The sequence below is a fragment of the Rhinoraja longicauda genome, chromosome 29 (assembly GCF_053455715.1).
Source record: "Rhinoraja longicauda isolate Sanriku21f chromosome 29, sRhiLon1.1, whole genome shotgun sequence".
Lineage (NCBI taxonomy): Eukaryota > Metazoa > Chordata > Chondrichthyes > Rajiformes > Arhynchobatidae > Rhinoraja > Rhinoraja longicauda.
The window spans coordinates 3,313,333-3,330,391 of record NC_135981.1 but is presented as its reverse complement, the minus strand read 5'-3'; the positions used below and the strand labels follow the sequence as shown (position 1 = coordinate 3,330,391).

The 17,059-nt window shown below is 39.6% G+C and overlaps 1 protein-coding gene across 8 annotated transcripts in view; it reads right to left on the bottom strand.

The window, feature by feature from the left end:
* Nucleotides 1–1,302: 1,302 nt before the first annotated feature.
* arhgap23a (Rho GTPase activating protein 23a) overlaps nucleotides 1,303–17,059 on the bottom strand; it is a 240,353-nt gene continuing 224,596 nt past the window's right edge. For 3 of the 8 annotated variants that reach the window (XM_078424707.1, XM_078424705.1, XM_078424706.1), the window contains 2 exons: nucleotides 13,495–13,526; nucleotides 1,303–9,365 (listed from right to left, as the gene is read on the bottom strand). In XM_078424707.1, the coding sequence (XP_078280833.1) occupies nucleotides 7,683–9,365; nucleotides 13,495–13,526 (1,715 nt within the window). In that variant the 3' untranslated portion in view covers nucleotides 1,303–7,682. Of the gene's footprint in view, nucleotides 9,366–13,493; nucleotides 13,527–17,059 lie in introns of those variants that run through there. The other 5 variants (XM_078424709.1, XM_078424710.1, XR_013549133.1 and 2 more) reach the window with 3 other exon arrangements.

Here is a 17,059-nt window from a genome sequence, read left to right as displayed (position 1 = left end):
CTCATTATGTCTATGCTAGTTCTCTGAACTACCCCAATCCTGCAATATTTTTTCAGTAAAAGTTATCTTTCATGCCAATTGACACTCCTCCCCCCCCCCCTCCCCTCCATTTGTTCTGTTACCTAAAACATTAGGACCAATTTACAGTGGAATATCCACTGTATTGAAATTTCCCTTCAAGATTCCTGCAATGTCTTTGTCGAGGATGTCAGCACCATAGGATAACCAAGGTTGAGCAACCATTCCATGATTGAATGGCAGACAGGACTTGATGTGCTGAATGGCCTAATTCTGCTCCTAGAACTTATGAATATCTTTGTAGAGGACATAATCCATTGTCTACGGCTTCTATTAACCAACCAGTGTCTTGGGAGTGTCCATTTCTCCTGCCCAATAACAAGCTATAAATCAATATAAATCTATAATATAAATCTATAATATAAAGTCTTGTTGGCTATAAAGCACTTGTATCTCTTTCAAGAGCCCCTGCCAAAGGCTCTACAGTCCCGACACATTTGCCAAGTCTGAGATGCTGTCTCCCCCAATTTCAACGGTATGAATGATATCTCGGTGTGTGAATGGACCCTGTGGTCTTTCTCCAATGGTGCACTGGGACCCGAATCTAATTAGTAAACCTTAATTTAATTGCAATACCAAACCCAAATCTAGTGCAACTTTAACCGCCTGCAAGCATTTTAATAATGGAGGTGCCATTTAGAGGTCGGGCTACTGGCGAAGAGAAAAACTATACTGTGGCAACTTGCATCATTGTCCTGACATGAACAAATGAGCCACAAGTTTAAGAACGGTCCCGAGCCCAAAAATCACCCATGTCCTCCAGGGACGCTGCCTGACCCAATAATTTACTCCAACACGTTGTGTCTTTTTTTGCAAACCAGCATCTGCAGTTCCTTGTTTCTGTATCGACTTAAATTGAGAAAATGCTCAGTGGATTGTGACCCACTATTTAAGCCTTACGCTACAAGTTAGCGGCACAAAGTCCTCCAGCCTCAAAGAATACATGCATAACTGTGCAAAGCTCTCCCAAGACACTGGGCCAAACAAGTAGCCTCAAGTACGAGTCACTGGGCCAAACAAGTACGAGTCACGGCACAGTCATTGGAAACACAGTTAATAATTCTTCAGTTAAATTCTAACTGGCTTGTACCACAACGATTGCAGGTTGTGAATGCAGTGTGTCATGTGCCTATCTTTGCAAAATAACAGTTTTGACCCATAAACAACTTAGGCAGCAATACGCAAGTAAGAATAAAATACATGGGAAACTAGTTTTACTGGAGGGGACATCAGTTTATTTTCATTATTATAAAATAGGATGGTGCATTATTTAAAGCATCGCGATTTGCATGTACATTTGCAGTTGTAAACTCCAGAAGTTCATGCAGAATTTAACAATATCACAATGTTCTTTTACAGCCTATTGGCAAAGAGGCAAAAAGAAACTTGTTTTAATTAAACACTATTTATATATCTATGTTACACAACTTTTGTCCGAGATGACACTTCAACATATTTACAAAATAAGCAGTTAACTTTACAGCAAATTTGCGTAATTTAATAAACAGAGCACTGTAAATTGGAAGCAGGTCTTGCTGACAGCATTGTCCAATGCTCCATTGGAATGCCTGATTTTTTGTATTAAAATGGAAGCACTAAAATGCTTGCTCGCCAAACAATCTCTCTCAATACTGCAGGTAAACAGCAACAGAACACAAATAATAAAGAACGCTGGAACAGTGGGGCATATAACATCTCAGTCGGTCAGCGTGTCTTACTAATTGTCTCGAAGTGGTACAATTGTTCCTTTGACAGTGTAGCATGGTTCTTTATCCACAGGCTGTGGGCTGTTAATACTGAAATCCCCCCCTCCCCTCTCTGCTGTGTTTCAGACTGAACTACTTGTGCTCATCGCACAACCCCTCCCCAAGCTTAGCCAAGATGCTCGAAAGTGAGGGCTTTTCGTTTGGCATCAGATTTTGGAATATTCAAGCGGAGTCTGGAAAAGGCCAGAGAGCAGATCGTGCAAGACGCCCAACACAGCTGATATAACCCGCACACCTCTCTCTCAACCTTTCCAGAAAACGTCGGGAAAAACGACGAGAAATACTGTATATACAAAACAAAAACAGGTTTATAACTGGGCAAGATTTGTGTTAAATTAAAAAAAAGTTAAAAGTTATATTAACATAAATTCCAGAGCAGTCTGGAATCAAGATGTGAAAAAACTTGCAACAAAAAAAAAGAGGCATTTTACATGAAAAGGTAAAATTGGCTAAATACAATTGCGGTCAACAATAATCCAAAACTGTCAAACTACTTGGCTTGTTTTAAGGTGCATTTGCACATTGTGTGGTAACAATCAATTTCAGAGACATGATGAAAATATTTTCACAAACCACTAAAAAATCCACAAACATTTACAAATAATATGAGTAAGAAATAGTCATGTTTTGTTAAGATAATTTTTGGCAAACCTTGGTAGTTTTAGAAAAAAACCTTGGTCTTAACAGCTAGAACACTGGTTCAGCAGGACGCTCTTATACCTGACACCACTGGTTCGAGATGCAATCCATACTGAAAAGTCGCGCTTCTACCCCAATGAACTACACTTGACTACACTGATTCAAAACTAAAAAGCCATTGCTGCTCATGATCTAAACCTTAAGAAGTTGCCACACAAACAAGCCGACTGCCTTGTACACGCCACGTTTGAGAAGAACTGTGGCCCCCAGTACAGGGGTTTCAGGTTACATTTTAAAGTTGAAAAGAAATCACAGGTATTTTCCATTATCGTGGGGGACAAGAAGCAAGTAAGGAATCATAATAATTAATTCTTTTTGCACAGTTAGGTGTTAAAATAGCAGTTTAACTGGGTTTAAAGATTAATTATTTAGCAAAATTCTGAGAACTCACTTATAAAATTAATGGTGAACAAAACTTCCAAAACATGGTTTATCATTCAGTCTTTTCTTATTTCATAATCTTCAAAAACAATTTGAGTGTGATGTTTCGACCTTTCCCAGACCTTATATTGGTGACTACATATTTTTTTATTGCAGAACCGTGGCAGTCCTGCATGTGCAGTCTGTGGCTCTGGTTAAACAAGTTCTTAAATGCATTTTTTAAAAGGATTTGAATGTTACCGAGTTTTTAATTCGACCTGAGCAAGCAGAGGAGCAAAAGTATCGAAAATTAAAAATTCAAGTAACAGTGGAAACAAAAAAAATGTGCACAGAAGCACGAATGTAAACAATGCAACAAAAATATATTATATATATTTATATGTACACACAACGAGATTAAATGCTCAATTTTTTAATACAAAACCATAGAAAATCATGTAGCCACAAATGCATCACTAAAACAAAAACATCAGGAGCTAGTCAGTGCTTGAATTCTCTCCCCACCTAACTGCCTTCAGCATTGTCTACAAAGATGTCACTATGAACTTAGATTCATTAGCTTCCGTTAGATAAGTAACAGCACACAACAGATTCAGGTGGCCATGGAAAGGGGAAAAGGCTTGACATTAAAGGTCAAAATCACGAGGATAACTAGCCCACACAAAACATGTGGAACATGAGCTGCTCTTTCCCTCCTCACTGGGGTTTTATATCAAAGTTTTCAAAATGGGGAAGTTAGAAAAGATGCTAATGCTAGAATTAATTATTAGCAAACTGACGATGCTGTATGTAATTAGAAGCAGTTATTGGCTAACATATATAAACTACAACACTCTATGTACCAGAAAGTTTTATTACTATCTGATATCTCTGTACAATATATTAACTTTAAAGAGAATGCCAAAAGGAGTGCAGTCATACTTTGTTTAAACATCTAAGTACATAGCATGTCTCTTTCGCCTCTCTCAACAACCCCCACCTAGTCCTTCAGTTTGTAGACGTGCATAGAAACTCGTGAAACAATAACTGGATATGATACCGTGCTCCACAGAGAAGAGCAAAACCAATCCTTTGCTGTAACAGTGGGTGAATGAATCTCCAAGTGCAATTTTTAAAGAGTAAATCTTTTTAAATGGAAGTATTAAGAAAATTTGTATTCTGGAATGCTTATTCCTTCTGGTAGCAAAATATTAATTTAGCAATCAGGGCTCTGGTTCATTACCATGTTTTCAATGGGTTCTCTAAAACAGACCATAAATTCTTACTTTACATGCTTGGATTTTTAAGAAACAGAAGTTTATTTTTCCTAATCTGAGCAATACAAAAGTGAATGATTTGTTCTGTCCTTTTCCTACCTCCAGTCCGATCTCCTCCTGCCCCCAATTACAGATGCAAAGAAAATATTCTCATCAAGGTAGTACTTGTGTCTCCCTTATTGTCTGTTCATGTACTTCTGTGGGGCTTATGTATCCTTCTGATTCAGGTGAATTATTAAGCAACAACTGGATGTTGCACTCGGAGTGAAGAGGTGCTGGGTTACGGGTGAGGAAATGCAAGTCCTTTTCAGGGTTGAATAAAATAATAAACACTGGCTCGCAGTTACAGAAATTGCCTACTTTTGCTGGGTGGAGCTGAAAATAATGGACAAGAAACTAAGGGCAAATAAAGTGTCCGAAAATGATTTTTAATATGTTCCACATTGGGAATAATGGCAATTTCTCAATGTCTCACCTGAACCCTCAACTATCCTATAACCTTCTACCTGACTTTGTTCATGAGTACTGTCTCCCTCCCAGGGGTTTAGTCTGTTCCATGGAAAGCAGATATTCTTTCTGGTCATTGTTAATGTGTGTGTCAATGTTTACAGAGAATCATGACCTGGTTGAAATCTGTTAATTCAGCAAAGACAAGGTTCAAAGTGGACATTTTGTCATTGTCTCAGCCAGCTGAACAAATGCCAGAAGACCTTGTGCTGATATATTTGTTGTGGCAATACATATTGGATGTAAAATAGGTTGAACTGAATAAAACGACTATTCACCATGAATGTAGTCGTGCTGGACACTAAGTGCTACCATAATATCTATCCTTGTGATTAAAATGATGAGGGAGTTCCATTTCACTTTGCATTTTAAAATTACAGCCATTAAATCCATGTTCTGCCTGGCAGATTTTAACATGTATCCCTACCACTGTGCTAGTGCATTAAATACCAACAAAATCCATCAGCACTTCCAGGGGTTCCACATTTCTCTTGATAAAACTGATAGAAAATTCTCCAGACTCACCCTTCACCAATTTCGACACAAAGATGGTGCTCCCAAAAGACATCTTAATTAAATAAAACAAATCTTAACCTGTTAGTTTGGGTATCTAATCTTTCTGTTAATAAGTACAAAACATAAATACTTTAGTGATTAGTGCATTAGTTGTAGTAAAGCATAACTACTTTTTTTTTTTAAAGCAGAAAATAGATTTATCCTTTTTATAAATTGATTTCTTAATAATTAAATCTGTTATTAAACAGCAGGAAGCTAATATGCAATTAACAGAAATTATTTATGACCAGATTGAAATCTTGAATCACCTAGGGGAAAATGAAAGTTTCAATTTACTCTCATCTGGTAGTAAACATTTAATGCAGACTAATATGTCAACAACTAGATCTGGAAACAACGAGCAAGCAATCGCATATTCTGATGGTCAAAGGAAGCTTCAATTGTCTGGAACCTCACCTCTGCAGTGAACACAAAATGCTGGAAATGCTCTGTCATTCTGACTCTGTCAGCATGTCAGATGCTGCCTGACCTGCTGAGTATTTCCAGCATTTTATTTCTATTTTTCATTTACTTATCCCTGAACGGATGAGTTCATTTTATTTCTATTTTTCATTTACTTATCCTCCAAAGTGTTCCAGTTTCACCATTGTAAAGCTGGAGTGCGGCAAATCCAATATTTAAATGCGCACGCAGGATTTCGCCTTCAGTTCCAGTGAAGTTGTGGCAGTGGAGGAAGAGAAGCTGGGAGGATATTCTCAGTGCAAGCTGTAAGCCACCTGCATCATGCTACCTCTTACCTTCAGATGCTGAAATCAATGGCTGTTGAGATGCCCTCAGATGACAGTCACACAACTTGCTAACTGACCGCTAATATCTTTTATTTAGATTAGTTTCCAAGCTGTTTGGCGAGATATGAGAAGCAAGAGATCAAAGCCAATTAAAAAGACTGCTCTTTTAATCAGCATTCTCTCAAAATTAGGTCTACGTCGACATCACAAGAATTAAACTCCAATCTTTGGTATCACAAGAGCCATTGAACACAGTAGATCTGCAGTCAGAGTTAACTCCTAATACTAGTAACTAGCAGAGCTAAGAAGCAAGTCGCCTGTGCTCACTCTTAATTAAATTAAATCCAAGGAGGTAAAGGGGAAAAAATAAAACACATTTAAAAATCAATTATCAAATTTTGTCAAAAATAAAACTCGAGTAAAATGGAATTTTGTTGAATTTGCTCCCTGTGTGCCAGGTTTTAATTGCAGACAGTAAGTAGCCAGTAAGGAACAATATCAACTCCAATGAACAACATAAGGAATTGGAAGTCAAAGTAGTGAAGATTCATCATGAGGCAGCACCTTGCTGCTGCAGTTAGTGAATTACCTAAAGGTACCTGCATAGTATTTTGAATGTTTTCCTAAATATATGAGAGTTTAAGTGCTCCATCGATCACAAATCCTTCCCTTTCTTTTGAGCAACTGAAACTGGGAGCACCACCTTCTCTGTGCAAACTGGAAAGAAATTATGTTGATCGTTATAAGTTGTGACACCAAGGTTCAACTGACTGAGTTAAACTGCACCAAAACATGGAAGGTTAGCAAAGCAATTTCAACGCTCGCTACTCTTATGACAACCTCTAACCACAACGGCAATTAGTAGTTAAAGTCCTTTGAATTCTGCAACTACACCGTACACTGACTATTTACAGCCCTTTTGAATCATTCCCTTTAGCCCACATCCACTCTGACCTGCCCTGTGCCATTAAAGATCTGATGTATTGAACATAAAATGCTCCAAATATACTTGATGCATCCACAATGTAAAGGGAAAAATCATTTGGGGACAGATCCTTCACAAAACAATATTCAGACAGTCTATATCTTTCAAATGATGGAAAAGTCCACATTTCCTGGGATAAACGCTAATTGCGGAGATTTCAACAGATCACCAGATACAGATATCTCACTCTATCTGTTGTGAGAAGCCAATGGAATTTGGAGAGAAACCATTAAGTGACCTAAAAGACAATTTTCCAAGGATTTGTCTACATCTGTGGAACTTCTATGAAGAGTTGGTCAAATCTGCATAGAATTCAAAGTCTAAATGGTTTTGGTAATTTTGTTTCAAATGTTATTTCCAAACAATTAATTTGGTTTGCCTCAAAGAATCCAAGTATGTCTCTTAATGTCCATCTAGCTTAATCGCTTACGAGAAACAAATAAGATTTCCAAAAAGACAATGCAGCAGTATCTTTCAATTTTCTATAAGACGAAGATAGTTAAGTGAAGGGAAATTGATAAAAAAGTTTTTTAAAAAGTCATTAATGGTGGAACTTCTGGATTCTATTGGTAAACAATTGTAAAAATTGATTTTTTTGGGCTCCAATGACCGGGAGTTTTCCAACCTGTTTCTGAGGGGTGTGGGGAGGAAATATACCCCTTATGTTGGCCTAGCTCCTGAATGTTTCAGCTCTAAACAATTTCCATCAAAGGTACTGATGGAATCGAGAAGAGGTCGGATGTTTCTGAGCCTTTATCCCTGTGGACTTGGATGAATTTGAGTCACTGTCTCTACATTGAACTACTGTCAAGCTAGCTGGCTGGGAAGACGAGGTTGTATTGCTACTCAAGTTCTTGTTATTGAATGCTGGCTGTTCAGGTTGCCGATTCCCACTTAGATGACCGGAACAATACTGTGGATCTGGGTCTCCTGGTCTGGATATTTCATTGGGTTTAGATTCTAAATCCGGCTGCATTTTTCCTCCTGAGTCTGACGTCTCCCAAGAATCAACTTTATGCTTTAACTGGCTCATGTTAGATGCTTTTCCCCCTTTGCAACTGCTGTCCTTGCTGTCCAGTTGGTTTTCTTTCCATTCTCTGAAGTGAAACTCTGATAAATCATTCTGTACCACCACTGTATGTCTCCTTCTAATGTTCTTCTTTCGTCGGGTCTCTGGAGAACTCTGTTTTCTCAGCCCTACTCCAAACATATCATCTGCCGAGGTTTTGAGCCGAACCTTTGTTTGATCAGCCAGTATGCGTTTTGCTGCTTTTGTCGCATCTTCTTTGTTCGAGTCACTCTTGAGGAAACTGTGCTTTTTGGTGGAATTAGGATGATTCGCATTATCAAACAGATTTGTTACCACTGAAGGCTCTTTATCTTCATTGATCATGGTGCCAAGTTCATTTGTTCCTTTTGGTTTGGTCAATTTCTTCCGAGCCAAAGTGTCGCACTGTATTAATCTGTGAGAATTAAAAGATGGCACACTGCTTAACTTTTGTGTTGCGATTCCTTCTTTGTCAGAGCTCGTATTGCTATCTGACTCACGACGACAAAACCTGCCTCTCTCCTGCTGCGAGCTCGAGGCCTTGCTTGGTAGCGTGCGTGTGAGGTAACCACTTTCGTTGTCCGTTTCAATCTGACCTCCACACTCGCTGATGAGCTCACTTCTCTCATCATCAGCTTCATCACCCCTGCTCTCTGCAATGGATTGCACCTCAGAACAGAAGTGGTGATCCAAGGTTGTCATTATGGACGAAATGGTGGAATATCCTGAAACAATTGAGCTGGCATCGGTGGGAATTAACTCCCTGTGCTCCATCTCAGGTGTGCGCCACATCTGTTTGGAGCTTTTGCAAAACAGTTCACTATTGTTGTCACACTGAGGACCAGTACTAGTTGCTGGATTACCTGTGCATTTTCTTCTTCTATCTGAATCCAGAGGTTTGAGAGCGGTCCCTTCTTTGAGCGAATGCTCAGTGCCAATTGAAGATGGGCTGAGATGTGGTTTAGATGAAGAGTCCACGTTAGCTTCCTCGCTCTCCCACTGAGATGGCTGATGGCAGTGCTGGTTTGAATGATTAGATTCTCCTGCTTTCTTCAGACTTTCTTTACGAACAATGGACTGGTGAATTGGCTCCACCCCTCTGTTCCTGCTAATACCCAGCTCCCTCTCTTTCTGTCCTGCTACATCCTTCTTTTTGTCTGTGTCCTTCTTGTCTAATGATCTCTCGTTGTTAATAGCCTTAATAGGTTCATGCTCGGAATCATCATCTGTGCTACTTTCAAGCATTTTTGCCTCCTTTTTCTTCCTCTTACGGTTGGCCGCTGCAAAGATTGACATCACAAGCTCCCTGTTGTACAGATCCTTCCTGGAGCCCCACGATCCCTGGAATTAAACAGCATAAAATTACTTCCATGAAGACGATGCAACTAACTGTGAACAAAAGACATTTGTAGAGAAAGGATAGAACAAAAATATGAACATGCTGACCATCTGAAGTAAGAGAGGAATTCTGTTTGTCTGCATCAAAGAAGCATTTATTTAAAGTAGTATTCTACATCTGAACAGAAGGCTGGTTTGTCATAGAGTTTCCCCAAAATGTTAACTTGTATTTCAGCTGTTGACTGACCAACTCTTAATTTCCTACATTTAATTTGATGGTCATTTAATACTGAAAATTTGCTTCCACTTGTATGAAATGCCAATGAAAAAAAAAGCAAACACACAGATCCCAGAGGACTATAGTCACATTGGAGATATGAACAATCCTACTGTAAAAAAAAATCATCACTGATTATGTGATCATACCTGCACTAAATCTGCCTTTGTTATATCTGAGTGGATGTTTTAAAAGCTTAATCCAATAACTAAACTAAGCTGATGCATTCCAGCAAACAAACTTTAAGTGGTTCTCCTTCCTTTTAGCCAATTATTCAACAGCTTCAAAAGAACATTTGTGTACAGAATATTTTTTCAACAGATTATTGAATGGAAGGGAGTGTGGGACTTCTTTAAAAAGATATCGGCAGTCCAGCGTATCTCACTGTATGTTACGAGGGAAACCATATTCAGAAAAATCACTGGGATGTAGCTGATTATGCAGTTTATCAAAAACTTAATCGTGTTCTCGTTTTATGTACAATTTATCTTGGGAGGTTAGCATTGATACGAAGGTGCCACCAATTACATAGACAATACAGGAGTTTGATGCCTGGAGTTGAGGTATGATTTGTTTGATATTAAGGAGAGTGAAAGGATAAGTAGAGGGAAATTATTTCCGCTGTTTGAGGAAGCCAGCACTGAAGGCAAATCAATAAAGTGCTCTCAAGAATGAAACTGGAAAATGCTTAAAATATGCAAAGGCTGATAGACATTTGGGACTTCCTTCCACAAACATCAATGGTAATTGGATGTATCATTAATTTTAAATATGATTGATACATTTTAATTAACCAAAGGTATTAAGGAATAGGGGGACACAGCAATATGTGGAGTAAGATCAACCACAAAAATCTCACTGAAAAGTGAAACAAGTCTCAGGGATACCTTTTGACCATTCAGAGATGCCCTCTTTTTTTGTTACCATTTCTTCCTTCCCAATTCTCTTACACTACACATTTTACACGCAGTACTCTGGCAATTTATTAATTGCAGCATGTGGTAGTTTGAAATGACATTTACATTTCTGACCAGCAAGGACATGATTACAGAGTGGACAATTTCACCATTCACATCCGAGGCAGAACAAACAGTTAAACCTGTGCCTGCACTTCTAATGGACTGCAAATGAACGGCATTAGTTTAGCCGTGGGGTAGCAGCACCACAACAAGTCGACTCCAATTAATCAGAGCAAAACAGAATGGAAATTGTACTTGACGTTGACCTGATTTGAAGCTGATATAATGTTTCTAGCCACAACACACGAACATGGTCAGATTTGGAAAACAGTTACTGAAATGGCACTGGCACTTTAAATTCAAAATTCATACATCCAATTTGCCTTAATTCCTCAACCCATGTAAATGCCTCATCAGCAATTTCCATACTATGGTAAGCTGATGTCGTTTTTGAATTTGAATGTAAATCAATTACACATATATTTGATTTTTGATACCGATCGTTAAAAAAAAAAAAAGGAATAGGAATAGGCCATTTAGTTCCTTTGGGCCACTTGATCATTCTGTAAGATTATGACTGATCTGAGCTGAACTCCATGACTTCCCATTTCTTTCATGTTCCTCAGTATTCTTATCCACCAAAGCATCTCTCTGATGTGAGAGCTCCTATTGTCTAAGTATCCAGAGCTTTTTGTGAAATAAACTTCTAAATTTCCACCAACCACACATCTTTGCACTTAACTAATCTAGGATTTATTATGCAGTATTGGGAAGGGTTTTAAATGGATAGGCTGAGATGAATGATTTCCTTCATCTGTGATTATCTGATGGATCTGTATCTGACATGAGATCGTAGTTTAAATTCAAAGGAAGCATTTTAAACATTTCAATGGATTAAAAAGGTCATTAAACTAGTGAAAATGTAACTTGTGTAAACAGTTATTTTGTCCTATAAGACCACGAATATTGGGTTCCAGTTGGTTCAATGTTGCTTTTATTGTCACATGTGCAAAGTGCTAACACAGTGAAGTTCTTTTTAGACAATAGACAATAGGTGCAGGAGTAGGCCATTCAGCCCTGCGAGCCAGCACCGCCATTCAATGCAATCATGGCTGATCACTCTCAATCAGTACCCCGTTCCTGCCTTCTCCCCATACCCCCTCACTCCGCTATCCTTAAGAGCTCTATCCAGCTCTCTCTTGAAAGCATCCAACGAACTGGCCTCCACTGCCTTCTGAGGCAGAGAATTCCACACCTTCATCACTCTCTGACTGAAAAAGTTCTTCCTCACCTCCGTTCTAAATGGCCTACCCCTTATTCTTAAACTGTGGCCCCTTGTTCTGGACTCCCCCAACATTGGGAACATGTTTCCTGCCTCTAATGTGTCCAATCCCCTAATTATCTTATATGTTTCAATAAGATCCCCCCTCATCCTTCTAAATTCCAGTGTATACAAGCCTAGTCGATTCAGTCTTTCAACATACGACAGTCCCGCCATTCCGGGAATTAACCTAGTAAACCTACGCTGCACGCCCTCAATAGCAAGAATATCCTTCCTCAAATTTGGAGACCAAAACTGCACACAGTACTCCAGGTGCGGTCTCACCAGGGCCCGGTACAACTGTAGAAGGACCTCTTTGCTCCTATACTCAACTCCTCTTGTTACGAAGGCCAACATTCCATTGGCTTTCTTCACTGCCTGCTGTACCTGCTTGCTTCCTTCCATTGACTGATGCACTAGGACACCCAGATCTCATTGAACATCCCCTCTTTTTCTGACAAACAGTCCAGTCGTGTATAGCCATACACCCAATCCTCATTTAGCAAGTGTACAGAAAAGGTCTACCGAGCCTGCATGCAAGATGCCCCAATGTTTTGGGGCCATGTTCAAACTCCACGCTCTAGTTCTTAAGAGTGGTGCCTGTTCCAGGCAGGTCCCAGGCTGTTGCGGCCACCAGCCATCCCCTTCCTTGGGCTTCAAGTCCCTCTCCTCACCCATCCACCATTGTTCCCCCGGGGTGCCTCCCACAGCCGACTACGAGGGCAGGGTAGGCCAGACCCCATGGATGATGTCCACGTCACAGCCCACTTCCTCTCCTCTCCACCCTTTTGTCATCTTTCCAGCTCTAGCCTTTGTGACTCCACCCATCTGCCAATCAAATCCACCTTATCTGTACCCACCTATCACTTGCCCGGCGTGGCCCTCACCCACCTCTCTTATCCACCAATTTCCCTCCCACAGCCGACGACACTCAGACTGAAGAAGGTCCTGACTCGAAACATCACCTGTCCATTCTCTCCCCAGAATCTGCCTGACCCGCTGAGTTCCTATAGCACTTTGTGTTTGCTCATTTCCAACATGAATCGTTTTGAATAAATAGGGTCACAATATTAAAAATCTAAGAAAATGTTAATAATCATTGATTCTTTCTGAATAGAACTTATTTAATGCAGTTATCAATGGAGACTGTTTTTTTTAATAAGGTAGATTCTGGACACCAGTCTGATAGGTGTGAGGCACAGAAATCAGTCAAGTGAGAATACAGTCATGTAGAATCAAGATGCTGGTTTATACCAAAGATAATGCTGGAGTAACTCAGTGGGTCAGGTAGTATCTTTTGAGAAGTTGCATTTTAGAAATCTGCAGGTTAAGGGAAGAAGTGAAGATATTAAGAAATTAGTTTTGAGTGTTGAGTTTCTTGAAGAAATGAATTACTTAGTACCATCAAGATTCAACTTTATCTCAGTACAGTTGGGATGTTGTAGAGAAAATGCAAACCATCCCAGTTGACATGTTTGGAGCACAGGAAAAGAAAGCACTAGGTTCAGATGTAATGGATGTGAATATTGACACGGTAGTTGAATTACTGAAGTCTCCAAATATTGTAATCCTTACCTTCGACTTTGCTGAATCACTAGTGGTTGAATCTGCAAGTTCAACAAAAAGGCGCCAATTAGGAGCAACTCAGCTTATTAGTCACCATTGCAACGTGATTAATGGTAAGGGTTAGGATTCACATCACATAACACAGCCAACATAACACAAATAAAGCAGCGCTCTCTGCAACATGGAGATCACAAAATTAGAAGTACCTATTTGCATTTTCAGCATTTATTGTCATTCATAAGTAATTCTAAAAGAATTGAGGAACTTCTGCCTAAAACTAGAGAGCAAGATAAAATAAATTGACCAGACACGTGTCTTCGATAATCTGTTTTTTGCATAGTTATTGTAACAAAAAAAAAGTGTAATTTATATCACCAAGGCTGGCGGAAATGAAAACAAAATGATACATGCAAATGGAACCCATTGAACAAAGCAATTTGGATGCAGCAAATTATACAACCTCCATCAATTCTTTACAAAATGTTTCATCTCAAACATGCAAAACCTGAAAATGCAAATCTCTGATTATATGCAAGTGATTTTCTTCACCAGGCACTCACATTATTAGATCCAACACAAACATTCAGCCAAGCTCATCAGAAACTAATCATGATTAATTGCTAATAAAGATCCTGCTTTGTTGATTCGGCAGCAGAGGAGTTTGCTGGATTTTATACGTTGAAGGTGACAGGTATAAGTGCAACGTTTGCCTTCCAGCTGAAGTGAAGCTTGTCTGAGTGATTCCTCAGAATTGATAATAATCGTTGGTTAAAGATCCACTTTGTTTCTGCTATGGTTTCCAACAAGCACCAGTCCATGCAGAATAACACCAGCTTAGGCCAAGCTCTGCTCATATCACTCAGGTTAGCGAGGGACAGTTTTACTGGATTTATCTACCCTTTTAACTTTCTGCCTCCTTCTGTGGAGAAATACTTGGCTTCAAATTGGCTTCTAGCCATCAGCATAAATCAGCAGCTTGCCAGTGGAGCATTAAAAATATCAACTTTCCCCCTTGCTCATGAGGAGTTAGAGCATTAACACAATACGGCATTGCTTGATGCCCTCTTCAAGCGCAACAGCAATGATAGGTGAAGTTTCTTTATTACTAACCCAAAGGAATCAGCTGCGACATTGCGCATCAAATCAATTCACTCCAGTTAAGTAAATTGAAAGAACTCCAGTAATTATTCCATATTCCCAGCATCATTCTGTGCAGTAGAAACCATGTCACCAAGGTGAATTCGTACATATGGTTCCGTGATGCTAAAACAGTCCATTTGGCCATCCACACTGACCAAATAATTATCCATATTAATCCCACCTGCCAGCACTTGCCCCACAGCCTTCTCTGCCTCAGTGATTCAAGAACTGGACACCCACCTGGCCATTTCTCAATGCAGTCAGAGACTCTGCTTCCATCACTCTCTCAGGCAGTGTGTTCCAGGTACGCATCGCTCAGTGGGTGAAAACGGTTCCCCTCAGATCCCCTCTAACTCTCTCACCCCTTACACTAAATCTGTAGATTATCTCTAGATTTATCTAACTCTGATGTGGGGAATGCTTTCCTGTAGCCTAACCCATCTATACCACTCATAATTTGACATTTGAGAATCATGTCCCTCTCATAATCTGCTTTGATGCGGGGACAACAGCACCAGACGCTCCAGTCTCTCCTCACAACTGGTGATCAATCCCAGGCAACATCCTGGAGAATCTCCACGGCGCCCTCTCCAGCACTATCGCATGGCACCACTCCTGTCCCTCTGAATGACTCCGCCATTCTCTGGCCTTCCTTGGTAAACCAGCATCTGCAGTTCTTTGTTTCTATTATCTCATCTTTCATGTAGTGCGGTGACCATAACTACAGCTGAGGTCTACCCAATGTTTTATAATGTTGGAACATAACCTCCCTGATTTTGTCGTCAATGCCCTCATTCTTGAAGGCGAGCCACGCATATGTCTCTTTAACTACATTATTCACCTGCATTGCAATCTTTAAAAAAATCTTTGGACTTGAACGTCAAGGTCCCTCTATTCCTCTACGTTCCCTATGACCCTATTATTCATGGTGCACATCATCGCCCCATTGACATTCCCAAGATTCAACACCAACCATTTATCTGAATTAAAGATTCTCGGCACATTTCACCAAAACATTGACAATATCCTGCAGCTTATAATAACCCCCCACACTGTCAACAACTCCACTGACCTTCATGTCACCTATGAAAGTTACTGACATCCACATCCAAACCATTGATTCTATTACAAGCAGCAAGGATCCCAGCACTGATCTCTGTGGAACACTACTAGCTACAGGCATCCAATCACATAAAAATAAACACTTATTTGGTTACAAAGTGATTTGGGATGCCACAGGGGGGCACACACATTGATCACACTATGTTTAAGCAATTGCCATCAACCATTAAGAAATGTTCTTTATTGCTTCTCCCTAAACTACCTACCTAACTAATATATCGGTGTTACTGATCCTCTCTGCTCTGTACAAAACACAATATCTGCTAGACCTTGGTTAAGATAGAAGAATCGAAAGAATCATTTATAGGCTAGGTTATTGATAATTCAGTGACTCCTTTCAATAACGTAAGCTACACGTTCAGGTAGATAAATCAAATAGATTCAACATTGGTAGCTTTTTGCATCCATACCCATGCACTGGATTGGAACAGCCCCAACACTTGTTTTACATGGAATAACATTCAGAATAAAGAATATTTCCTCAGCTAGTAGACAAAGAGAATACACACAAATTCAGGTCGTGGGAGATAAATGATGTCTTACTTCAAAATAACCTGGACTCTCAGCTTTCAGTGTTAACGTATATTGAAAATTCAAAACTAAATGACTATTTATATAACAATGTATAGCATGTTGACTGTTGTTCAGTTAAAGGGATATGAAAACTAAGTCTAATTAAGTAGTTTATGAATGAAGAGTGGTGCTTGAAATATGGCTCCATAAATGGAGAAAATATCTCTGAGGTTAACAGAAATTTTACTGATTCAAAAGCTCATTGCTATACTCATGGGGACATGGGGAATGGTTGTGTGGACATCCATGGGATCAGGCTTATTTGCCATTTTTGGTCGATTCTGGGCCATGCAACCTTAAGTCTGCACAGTAAAAGTGAACAGAAAGTGTTGCATTCTCCATGGACAGAAACAAAGCTTTGAAGTTATTTTGCAGCAGCAAAGACATGTTAAAGTAGTGCTGTGGGAGGCCATGTGCAAGTATCGAAAGACATTGGAGCAGAATTAGTCCATTCGGCCTATGCTTCACCATTCGATCATGGCTAATCTATTTTTCCTCTCAACCTCATTCTCCTGCCTTCTCTCTGCAACCTGCCCGTACCAGCAATCCATCAAATTCTATTGTGTACAAACCAGGGTGACGGCCAGATAAACCAGGACAATTCACCTGCAGGTTATCCCTTATTTGCTAGGAACTAAACAGTTTCCTGATAGATTTTCTTAATAGACTAACCAGAATCAGCAACCAACCACTGTATCATAAAATATTAGATAGAGTCACAACATTCAAAGTTTTAATT